Source organism: Accipiter gentilis, chromosome 16, assembly GCF_929443795.1.
Source record: "Accipiter gentilis chromosome 16, bAccGen1.1, whole genome shotgun sequence".
Lineage (NCBI taxonomy): Eukaryota > Metazoa > Chordata > Aves > Accipitriformes > Accipitridae > Astur > Astur gentilis.
In genome coordinates this window covers 3,157,483-3,170,556 of record NC_064895.1, presented here as the reverse complement: position 1 = coordinate 3,170,556, position 13,074 = coordinate 3,157,483, and the positions used below count along the sequence as shown (strand labels likewise).

General features: G+C 38.0%; 1 protein-coding gene across 17 annotated transcripts in view; it reads right to left on the bottom strand.

Annotated features, from left to right (window-relative positions):
• The window catches only part of DST (dystonin), a 309,801-nt gene that overhangs the window by 166,625 nt on the left and 130,102 nt on the right, over positions 1 to 13,074 (bottom strand). For 16 of the 17 annotated variants that reach the window (XM_049819450.1, XM_049819456.1, XM_049819454.1 and 13 more), the window contains one exon: positions 741 to 907. In XM_049819450.1, coding sequence (XP_049675407.1) covers positions 741 to 907 — 167 coding nt within the window. Of the gene's footprint in view, positions 1 to 740; positions 908 to 8,948; positions 8,976 to 13,074 lie in introns of those variants that run through there. The other variant, XM_049819467.1, reaches the window with a different exon arrangement.

Here is a 13,074-nt window from a genome sequence, read left to right as displayed (position 1 = left end):
CAGCTTTATCAAGACAGATCTCTTCTCACTTAGAATCCAGAATTAGAAATCCTCTCTTGTCAGTAGACATCTTCAACTGTATTTCAAGTTAACATACTGTATCCTTTAGCTTCTAGCCACAGCCACCAGTAGATCTACCAATGCCTGTTTAACTTTGTAAGAGCGTGGTCACAAAAGCATACAGCAGCACAATTGTCTTCTAAGACTGAGAACATTCAAGCCAGCTGGCCCCATTTTCCATGAGAATATCCTGCCATTTTACAGGAGACACATTTCAGAGTAGATCTGGGCTCCAAGCGAGGAAGCTTGAGGCTCCAGGGCCATGGTAAGGTCATACAGGGAAGAATATGAGGATCTCAGGCATATCTCAGATCACGCAGCAGGCAATGGCTTTCACCAGCAGTGCAGTTTCGGACTTTGGTGATCCGTTCTGCCACTACCCTGCCTATACTTAAATGTCAGTATGACAAAAAGGGACTGTGGAGAAGACTGAACCCCGTGACATTCTCCTCAGCAGCTTGGAGGTGCAGGATTCATGGAGGTGCCCTTCTCAGGAAGGAGGAATACACAAGGGCTAATGAGGAATGCTTTGGCTGCAAAGAGCAGGGAATTGCCCAGGAAGAGACACTGTCATCTCTACTGCTGCACTGCTATTATAGGCATAAACCACACAGCCATCTCCCTATGCACATTAAAATGCTATAATTAACATTTTCCAAGAGAACAAATAGACTACTTACCTGTATTTATGAATGATGGCATTAAATAATCTTCCATCACGCCAGCAGGTAGTGAAATTTTCACAACGTATTCCAGCATAACCCTCGGTTGTCTGCTGTGACCATAGGAGCAGTCTCTCCTTAGCAGACATGTCCTCTGACTCTCCAGTAACATGGATATCAGATATCTAAAATACAGTTAATGAAAATATTACAATTACATCTAACCCATAATAATGTTTAAAATATTGCAGAAACCCACTCTGCATTACTAAAGAATTTTCTGTTTGATATTTGCATACATGAATATGACAATTATTTATGTACTGTATTAATACTCTTTCATGTCTCAACCTTATGCACCCTTAGTGTCTTCAATATGAAATACAAAATCCATTGCTTCACAGCTGTCTTCAGTTAGCCAGTTCTCAGCCTCTTAATTTCTGGGGACAATAGAATACTATTACATAATTAAAAATACTTAACTATGTCTATTTTATGCTGATAACGTGAATAATAATTATTTTTATGTATTATACCTATTCTACATAAATGTTATATATTTATATATAAAATGCAGTATGTTTTATATGTATGTAGTCACACCTATATGATACCTATATTTATAATATTCATTCTTCATTTAGCTACCATGTTTCTCTCAAAACAGGTTAATTTATAATATACGCTGTTCTGGAATTCAGTAACAAAAGAGCCATTTACAGTGAAAACTGGTAATAATTGTTTTAGGATAAAATTTTTCTGAGAAGCATTTTAGGAATGACTGAAAGACTGAAAGATTATAAATAAAGATTTTGCCCGATACAGAAGGTTTGGTTTTGTATTATCTAAGCATTATCAATTTCATGTCAGTGAATGCAGGAAAGGATTGGGAATTTTACATACAAATACTACTTTCTAGTACATTAAATTCTCTCCTAATGAAGTTCAGTCGGTTTGCTTAGAAAACTACCATTGTGTGACTACGAAGCAGACATTTCCTAATTTGAACATGTATTGTTTGTGCCTCATGTTATAGCAATTGTACTCAGTGTAAATCTGAACTGCAAGATTCAACAAAAAGAAGACATGCCTTGATAAAGAAAGTGCTATCACACGTTGTCTTTCTTCTAAGTGGCCACCTTTTACCACTTATCCAAACAACAATAGATAACAGAATATGTTATTATCAAGAACATCAAGAACCCAGGTACCATGAGGCACTCCATAAGGACACATGGACTGCAGCTCAGACATTACAAAAAGCAGGCCGAGGTGCTTGGGCAGAGGCAAGAGGGCTTGACACACCACCAAGATTTGTGGGTGGACACCAAAGCACCCCCATGAGCCCACCTGGAAGAGGGTGCGCTGCCCAAGTCTGCACCCAGCACCGTGGGGAGAGACAGGTCTCCTTCAGCTCTGGAGCCAGCCTGAGGCCAGACAACTTTGGGGGTGAGGTAGGTGCTCAAGTTAGCTGTAGAAGAGGCTTAACTCTGGAGCTGTGCCAATTCCAGCAATCCTGTTCTAGCGTAAACCAGGGAGCTACATTCATGAGGACAGATGGGATGGTCACAATGATGTCTCCTGGCCTCGAAATCTCTACACACAAAGGCGTCTTCTGTCTGGGCTCTTCCTAGCGGATTTCACACAGGCTAGGCTAGAAATTACGGGTTTTTCTAACATTTAAGCCACGCAAAACACAGTACCAGTAACAAAGAGATGTAGCTTTCCTACTGATGCTGCTATGTCAATGCCTAACAGGAGGTGGTGGAAAGCACTAGGCAGCAGGGGACGAAAGGAAGAGCCTTGGAGATGTCAGGGCAATGTCGCTGCTGCAGTGCTAAGATTTCTGTTTAACCACTTTTTACGCTTCCAGGGGATGATGAGCATTTACAGCCATACAGTAAACAGGAAGTAAATTTAATGCTGGGAACAAATTAATTTACATTATTTTCTATGCAAGTATCCATAAAACACCAAGTTGTGAAAGCAGTTCTTCAGATACATATCCCAGGCCATCATATCTGCTGGCTGTAGGTAAGGGAAAGATACAAGCACCATTCTAGAAAGCAAAGTAGTTTTAACTGTTCAACTAGCCCATAAATACCTCTGAAGATCTGATGGCATTTTTTGCATCCTATTGTCTCCAGCTACAACACTGCACATTTTTAAGAAAAATCAAAGAGGAAAAAAGAATAACCCCTTTTTTGTTTAAAACACTGAATTGAAACACATGCAGCTGTGATTGTTTATGAATTTCTAGGTATCAAAAACCTGCACAGAGTATTTACTACATGAAATCACACAAAATACAGACAGTATGAGTCTTATAAGTGAAGACAACAGGGAATCCAACATGGCAAAAGACCCACTGAAAATCTCTCTGAAAATTTTCCTGTAAAAATCTAGGGAACGCATCTGCAGTTTAAGATTTCCTTTCTGTTGGTTACCTTTATTCTTTGGTATTTCAAAGCAAGAAAGCAAACTAAATATTTTTTCAGTAGCTTTAGTTTCTATTCATCACAACCAGACCACAATATAAATGAAGTCAACCATTTACCACTTATCCAGAAAATGCTTCTGAAAGAGGTGATGTCATCTGAAGTGCCAGATGTCTAGCAAAAAAAACCCCTACAATTTTTTCCTTGTCATTTTCAGAAAGTCCTCTGTGTGTAACCCTTAAGTATCACACTCTTTAATGTATTCTAACTAAGTGAGCTAACAATGTGATTTGCTAATCACCATTCCTTACTGGTAAATTCAAACCTTTAGCCTCCCTCACGGTTAATTGACCTGCGATGGCTATGTACATTTCAGACTGCAGAAAGTGCAAAGGCAGCATATTTGAGTGCACATTAGATTCCTCTGGCAACAAGTGATTTCAGACATCAGGCAACTTCTGAAGGTCCTACTTGTATCTGTTGTTACATTGAAACAACATTTGTAGCTATTGTCACAAGCAGGAGAATATTTCTTATTCTGGAAGTGACCACTAGGCAAGCTTGCAATCTGAACTTTGGATGGCTAAAACATGAATTTAGCTCATTACCCTAAGATCAACAGGTTTTCGATCCAAAATCTTCCAAGGACCATTTGGCACCCTTATTGGCCATTTGAAGAAAAAGCAATAGACTAGACTGGGTTTAAAACCTGAGACTGCTTTTCCCTCATGGAAGTAGCCCGTTTCAGTACAAGTTAAGGAACACTAATATTAGCCTGAGACCTGAAACAGCCTGAGCACTTCTGTTCTCTTTCAGATTCCAAGGCTAAGATTTCAGACTTTTTCATAAACACTGAATTCATATTTAAAAAGTATAAAAATGCATCGAGGGAAACTGTGGGTCAAAGAGCTATATTTTATTACACTTACAAATATGAGGTCTACTTTGCAAGATGCCCTATTAACTTGGAACTACTGAAAAAGTAAAATACAACCCCACAAAACAAGGTGTCGGAGAGAAGAAAGAGCACATCTTTCCTTTGATAACCCCGTAAGGACAGTATAGATGCTCATCTACCAACTATGCATTATCATCAACATTTATAACATCATTTGCCACAGGAAAGAAAAAGGACAACTAAATTAGGAATGCTAGGCCAGAAAAGAAGTTAAGGGACAATCAAATCTTTTACTGTTCAAATTTTATCCTTCAAAGAAAACAGTTTGTGTGAACCTTTCATTCTTACATCCCACAAGGCTATCACTTACCTGCTATAAACTGTTACTAGAGGACAATTATTCCTTAAGCAGGGAACAAATTACTGAGTTTGCATGAGTTTGAACAGTTCTTTGCTAGAGATGCAGTTCTCCAAATTATCTCAAAGCCTGTGAATTACAAGTTATGCAAGAAAAAGTGACAGAGGTAATTCTCTGCACAGCCCTTGTATTTCAGGATCAAAGTCTTAATTGGCACTAAATACTCTATTTCTTGTCTGTAACTGGGAGAACGCGTTCACCTCTGCCACTGTGTTTTTCCTCTGCCTGTAAGTTCCCTCTGCATCACACAGTATACAAAATCCATATACCAAAAAGCCTCAAGCTCTTTGGTTGCACCGATTTCAGTGATGCAGTTTTGAGTCCAAAGAACAGAGCAGACCAGAGAACACCATCCAAAAGAGATCAACGCTGGTGCTGGATTTCTGTGGCTCATTTTTTATAGTGCAAACAGAAGAAGAGCAAGACTGGTATAAACAGTAAGGAGTCCTCCCTCCGATTCCATCTTATCCCAAAGGTTTTGAAGCAAGTCTAGACTTGACATAATGTACTGAACTGCACAAAAGTATATAACGGGCTAGGAGATGTATGATGTATAATGAAATGCATTCTAATGTCAGCTAGCCCTAAACCAGAAAGGTCTGAAAAACACAAAGAAATAAGAGAAAAAAGAATACATGAATATGGAGAGATTTTGAAATGCTACTTTCCACCTAAGCTAAGCACTTAGTTATGTGTTGTGTTTGAAAAGTATTGTTGACAGCATGTTGAGGGAAGTAAAGTTATATGAATGGAATTTGAACTTGCATGTGATCACAAGAAGTCATCTCCCCTGACGTTACAGTTGGACTTCGTGAGTTTCCATTTGGCCATAAATTCAAATGTTCCTATTCAGCTCCCGCAAGGCTCTGTGGAGCTGCAAATCCAGCTTTGGGCAACACCCTTCAAAAAATACTGGATCAGCTGAAGCAGATCGGAAGAGAAAAACAAGAATGACGAAGATCTAAAAATACATGACCGTTAGGAAAGATTGAAAAATTGGGTTTATTTAGTCTAAAGTAAGGAAAACCAAGGGGAGATGTGATAATAGTCTTCAAATATGTAAAATGCTGTTGCAAAAAAGTTAATAAATTAACTCTTCTGTGAATGGCAAAAGAAGTAAGGAGTTTAAAATGAGCTTACGTGTTTTCAGCTAAAACCACTTTTTAATACAAAAGACGGATAAGCAATAGAATAATTACTCAGGAAGCATGTGAAACCACCAATAAGGCAGACACAGAAGAACAAGTACCAGTCAAGAATGGTTTTCATCAAGTTATCTTGCCTTCAGGTACAGAGACGACCTAGATGACCTGTCCAGAACATTTCCAGCTCTAGTAGTTCCATCAATGATTATAGATCTCCTTCAGTCACCAGCATTTAAGGTGGACTGCACCTGCTTCTTGTGAGTATTACAAGGAAGCAAACAACAATATGCCAATAAAGCAAAACTCCTGACTTTTGCAGCTTTGCAAATCACGTTCCAGAAGACCAACTGGCATTTCTCCCTCCTTTAACTGTACTACATGAATATATAATACAGTATTATGAGATGGTGGACACAGTCGGAAGGTGTCTTGTTATCTTACAACTATTTGCAATCATAACTGCAATAATAAACAGATGACTAGCCAGAAGTTTTCTACTGAATATTCTGATTACAAGTAATCTACATTTTTTAATTTAAAAGCAAGTATATTGCCTTTAACCTGACTCAAATACATGGGGTTTTTTTCTTGTAGATTATTATTAGTGCTGTATAGGAGATGAGAAATCCACTGTATTAAACACTAGGTAGATGCATGGCAAAAAAACAGCTGAGGAACTTGCAGCCGAGACAACAGTTGAGTACTGGAAGTCGATGAGGGATTCTGTTTATATATTAGACTTTTTTTTCTCTAAAAAAAAGTTTACATCCATAAACCAGAACTGAAACTACCACAAATTAGATTGGAAAAATAATGATAATGATTGATAACGTGATACACAGAAGTCATTGTTTTTGACAGAAGCTGACAACCACCAAAAACTGCTGGTAACACCAGCTGGTAGCTATCTTTTACTGATACTGAATGAAAACCATGGCTTGTTTCAACACAGGAGACATCAAATATCACAGTGGCAGTATCCCCTGCAGAGAAGCCAAAAGTATACAGCCTTGATTTTCTACTCTACCTGCGTTGTGTTAAAACATTACTGAGAAGGGGAAGCTGCTGCAGGAAGCCTGTTTCGGTCCTGATTCACAATTTCTTGACCTTAATGCAAACTGCCATCTGCTCTAGGACAACCCTGAGTTAGAACAGCATCAGAGCATATCTTGCTTGAGGAAGTCACCTTCCTGTATCAGGAACAAGGGATGTAGAAATTAGGCCCCAGCAGAGAGTAAAAAACTGTTCTCTCAAAGCTATTAGTGAGCAGTCAGGAACGAAGCTTCAGAACACCCCACTTAACCTGAATTTTGCAAATAGGAAAACAGACGTAATGTAATAGTACTTATTTGAACACAAAATCATAATTGTTTTATATGCATATGAAGATCTGCCACAGGAAGAAACTCAAAGGATATACTCCAGTAGTGAGGACTATGCTGTTTCAGAGGGTAAAATGTCATATCTGTGTTAAAGTGCAAATTAGCCAGCTGTACCAATGAGCTTCCTCTGGCGTTTGTCTCCCAGTTTGAAAAGCCAATACATTTTCAAGTATCAGCCACATCTGACACACTGTGTATGCTTGGGGTACATTAGGGTAAGTTGACAAGGTGAGTGGTCTATGTAATTATGATCTATTACTGATCTATGTAGTTATGACCAAGAAAATAGTAAAAACTGAAACTAGTAATGCAAACCTTGTTATCAGTTTATCAAGCTGATAACAGGAACTTTGTGGATTTCTATAAATAACAGCTTTACTGTTTTATACTGAAATGTAAGACATTCAAATGCTTGTTCAGTTCTCAAAAGCAATCAAAAGGAAAGTAGTCATGATTTTGTAAAATAACTAGTCTGAAATCTAATTTTCTTCCTGGATTTGTTTACAGGTCAAAGCTAGGTGCTCTTAAAATTACTCGTACTCAGAACCTTGGATTGAGAAAGGGAACCAAACTGAAAACCAGACATTTCAGCATCTCAGGCATTTAGTAGTTAGTAGTTTTCATATTTGCATTGTTATGCAGTGTTTTGTCAGTATCAGCGGCACAATTCTCAGTGTTGATGTAGGTGCTCAACAGAAGTCTCTTCCCCCGCCTCCCCTCCCCTGTGGTAACAAGAGGTATATGCCTGGTTGGAGTAATAACTGCAGCAATATTAGAAGTTGTATTACTCTGATTATAGAGGAAAAAGCAGCCATGCTTGGCTGAACAGACATGGCCTCATACTCTTTTACTCAGTAATGATGTTTTGTTCAAATCAAAGAACATCACTAAGCTGTTCCTGAATTCCAGTTAAGATTAAGAGGGCAAAGATCTCCATGTGTATTAGAAGGCTATTTGTACTAACGTGTACTGTGTGTCGTAACTGGGTGTGTTATCTGTATTTAAAAACTGAGCTTGGAAAAAGTATTATTTGATTCTTTTTACAACAGTAAATTATGTAAACAACAGAAGTGTAGTTAGCTCCTTGGTGGAAGGAGTACCTTTGACATATGTCCATTCCCTCTGTTCACTCAACTCAAAGCTCAGATGTCTTGGTTGAGCAAGGAGAATCAGTTTTGGACCAGATCCTGGTATTGGCACTTACAAGATTTCAGCTGCGCTGAAGATGAGTGGGGCAGAACTGCTAATACGGATTGAATTGGTAAGCATGGATACCAACAGATGAAAATTTGCTTTTTCAGATATTCTGCAATTAAGCTCATACTTACTTAATATTGTAAAAGGAAAATAAACCCACCCTCACAGGAAGATGGAATTTCAATAATTAATATTAATAGGCCATCTAGACAATTTGGGAGGAAAGATCTTTTACAGGAAGCGTAGAGCAATATTAACATGATTTATGTTCACTTTTTCTATTTCAAGCTGCCTACATATTTCTATCATACTTCAGTTCCTATTGGCCATAACTGAAAAGAAATACTCCTTTCCTTCATACAAGACCCAAAGGAATTACAAGACCATCAAGAGTTGATACAAAAAATTACTGCAGATACTGAATGTGAACTTAAACAACTCTCTAAAATTCACTCCACCTTCTAGAAGCTTTTTAACATGAAAATCTCTTTCCTAAATTAGGAAACAAATCAAACTACAGACAGCAAAACAGCACAAGGTTATAACAATACTCCTGAAGTATAGAGGTACTATTTAACCTATGAAAAATAAAGTAGTATGTTCTGTTATATGACTCCCTGTAGTATCATAGCATGGGTAAAAGGCTTATATATAGCAAAGTTAAGATACTTTGTAACAGAAAAAATACCCTTCCAATACTTATTCTGAGCTAACTTTGAAAGATAATATACTGTGACAAAATAATTACCTTGCTCCTGCTTGGTGGAATGCTAAATAATGCCTTTTCTGTTGGCAATTGGGAAAGCATAGCATCAGAAGAATAAAACCTCTTTTGTTCAAGCAGTGGATCACTTTTGCTTTCAGAAAGAAAGTGATGCAACTTTTCAGATTTATTGCTTTCTGGGACATCTTCAACAATTCTGCAAGAAGTTGTGTTTAACCCAGTTTCTTCACATTGTGCACCTAAAATGTGGATAGCAGAATCCAAGCTGGCTGCTTTTCCGTAAGAAAAACCACTGGGTTTCTTCACGAATGCTAATTCTCTCCTGTTGCCATCCTCCAAGTATTTCCTCTTCCATGTACAGCGTTTCTCTGAATTCCTCTTGTCTTGTTCCTTTAACCATGTCTCTCTTTCATCAGACTTCACGAGCCTCTGATTATCACCATGAGAACTGTCCCCACAAAGAGAATCGCTCCTTGTTTCACCCAGTAAAACTTTTGCTTTAACAAGATCAGCTGAAAGGTCTGTACTCACAGGCAGAGCATTACCAGCCACTGTCACTCTCTGAGGGAAGGAAGCAGCCAATCCCACACCCTTGGGACGAATGTTTTCTGAAATCCCCACTTCATACTGGCTTTTTTCTTCATTTTCTTTAACCTGTACTGAATCTGGTCTCTCCTCGGTTGATTTCTTTCTCCTTTTTCGTCTGAAATATTTTCTTCCAGCCGGACTTAAGGGAGCTTTGGCAGGATCTAAACACTGTTCTTCCTTTTCAGCCCTCACACATCCACAGACATTCCCCATTTGGCTTTCGGTAACTCACAGTCGCACAGTCTCATTCATTTCAGTATATTTACATACACTTAAATCCTCCTCAGAAAGTTAAGAAGCGCTGTTTGCACCGTAATTTCTTCCAGACTTCACGTCCATCCTCCTCAGTACGTAGCCATTTTGCTTATGAGAAATGCACACGCAATAAACGTTGTGGCACAGTGCCCAGGCAGGGCCTGTGTCTGATTAGACACTGTGGCTTATTTCTGGCCACCAATCCTCTTAAATAAACATCACTGCTTCAGCATTGGGCTGTAATGCTGATGGCCTTTCACAGAGATGACATAGTGTTTATGAGCAATAGAAGATTCTCGCATGCATTTTAACTTCCCGTTTCATTTAGTAACTCGAGGAAGACAGAGCAGAAAAATATGCAGCAGCCTTTGAAACTATTAGCTACACTCCAAATCCAAAAGCAAGCAGCGCAACAAATAGCAGGGATTTAGTTAGCAGATGTGGTTTGCACTTCATATGTTTTTATTACATATCCAACGATCCAGAGAAGGGAAGATTAAAGTGAAGGATCAGAGATTGCTCTGACAGCTTGTTGGGGGTCAAATTTTTATTTGTATGTGGAGTTTTCATAGCAGCTGATGTGATTTTTCACTGATTTCTCAGCTATAAATAACCTGCTGCTTCACTACTATCATACAAGCATAACAGCTTGCTCAGGGCAGTGGTGCTGTGTACTGGGAACTGGAACTTTGCAGCAGATTTAAACCTTCTTGCAGATAAAGGTGAAAGAAATTGTAAGAGCCAGTCTGTCTAGAAAACTGTCCACAAAGTTACTGTTATAAAAACAGAGTTTTATCCTTCTCCCATGCTCCTGTTCTGTAGGTATCTCTGTGTAGCTTTGAATATAACAAGCCAAGAAGCATCTAACTACACCTGAAACTAGGTAGAAACATACACTATTACAATGCAAGCCAGTCTAATCACCAGCATACTTTGTTTGGAAAATATCTTTTTAAGCTTCCACTTCAGTTTTGTTACTGATAGGCAAAACCTACTAAACCAACACACATCTGCAGGGGTAGATGTGTATGGTTTCTAATGCTGAGAAAGAACTACAGAGTGACTTGCCAAACATTATCAGGTGTTACCATTGATTTTCCCTTGCTTATTTGAAAAGGAATTGCATTAATGAAACCCAGAGACTTTATCCCCAGGGACCAGTTCCACTGAAGTATTCTCTGACATTTTACTGATGGGATCTAGAATGAATAATACAGCAGTGAAGTAGAATCAGCCTCAAAAATACAGATGCTCATTGCTGACTCCTCTCAGGGCACTGGGGTTAAATTTGACAGCAACGCTTCAAAAATTTTCTACTGTAACATAAGGCACTAGAAGGCTGTTACAGAATATGGTGTGCCACTGATGGATGGACAGCTACGTACACGCACAACACTAACGTGTTTCTTTCCAAAGGAGATGTTTATGCTATGACCACATTCTTTCATGGCCTTGATTTGTATCTGCATTTGTAGCATGCTTAACATACAGGTGCGGTTGAGACATTTGCTCCCGTTACTCACAGTAATAAACCTGTATTCTAGTCAGCTTAGAGAAGTGACTTTCAGCCAAGGCCCAGAGGACTCACTTATTTAAAACACGCTTCCACATGGGACTGAGTTGGGTCCTGACACGGCCCCCCTTAATTTACAGAAAAGCACAACGGGGGGTAGGGTAGGAGGGGTGGGTGGGGGTGGGAAGTAGTCTTTGTAAATGACATTGCCGTGTTTGTACAAACAAATGGCTTTTACGCCTGAAAATATCTCTCTCTCATCAAAAAAGATGATGAAGGACTTTGCAGTGCAATGGACCAAGACTGATTTCATTTCACACAGATAGAGCTTCTGGTTTAACAACAACACATCAAATAACAATAATATATGGTTAAATAAATCATTGTATAATAATATTAAATTATTACATTATGTACTCTTATAAAAAAAGACTTAAAATCCTGATAAAGCAGACATTATGTAAAATGTTAAATACAAGTGTCCAGCATTTGAATGAACAATTGCAAGTTTACATGCTATATTAACTGTCTAATTGAAAATGTATTAAAGTAAATATAGACTACCACAAGTACACTGCCAAAGTTGTTCTTCCTCCACAAATTTCACAGAAGTTAAGAACTTACATTGAAAAATTAAATTTGCAGTATTTTTAAGCAAGTGCATATTTAAATTAAGACACATGGGCACTGAGGTTTCTAAACAATAATTATATTAAACTATTTAACTGAGTTTTAATGGAGTGTGATTTAGTATGTATTTCCTTTAAACTGTTTACATCTGTTTAACAGTCAGCATGATACCACCTTCTTCCAAACAGAAAACGTCCCTGTTATTTCAAAACTCCCGTTAGAATCAGTAGCACACTGACTGTCATAAAAATGTCAAATCAAATCTAATTCAAGATAGGTCAGAATAAACACATACTCTTACTTTACAGCTGACAATCTGTATTTTGTAATGTAATCAGTAATTTAGAAAGTCTCTGATCTTGCACGTCCTCTTTCGTACATACCTTAGATTTTTATTATATTTTCTTAAGAGTTGGTAATTCACTTTTTCAGAAAAGCACGTGCCTCTGAAGTGGAATAAAAAAATTGAGGCAGCAAAAACCCAAGAGACAGTTCTGAAACACTGGTTACAGGCTTAGTGTTCCCAACAATCCTGGCTTACTGCTGCATATTCCAGGTCAATTTAGCTGAACGCATCTGGTATATCTACAGCTATTCCTAGATTTTAACCATTTCTAAATATTAGCTAGGAATAAATGCATTCCAAATATATCTCTACAGATTATTAGTAGTATTTGTGCCTTTCTATCTTCCTAGAAATAGGTAAGAATTATGTATTTTTGATACTTAATAACTAATTTAACAATACTTACCAGCTGTTCCTGAGAAAGCTATCACCTCTCTATCAACAATTCTTTCTGCTTGTTTTTTCCATGAACCAAGAAGAAACTTTTCAACTTTATAAGTCACTTATGCTCTTGAACCAAAGAAAAGATCAAGGACAAAAGAACTGACAAGTTGCATTTATATCAGTTGTGGGGGTTTTCTATAAAAACCCCCTTATGTGAAATCGTATTCCATGTTAAGAGAAGATGATAAATGCAAGTGAGAGTAACTAAAGACAAAATGACCACTTTCAGCTAACTAGAATTCTATAAAGTTGTAACTTTGGTCTCAGCAAGGAAAGAGACAGAGATAATAGGATTAAACTGGAGATTCAGAAAAGGGAAATTGAAAATTGTTCTAAAACCTGTCTGCTAAAGCAAAGAAATATGATATTCTAAA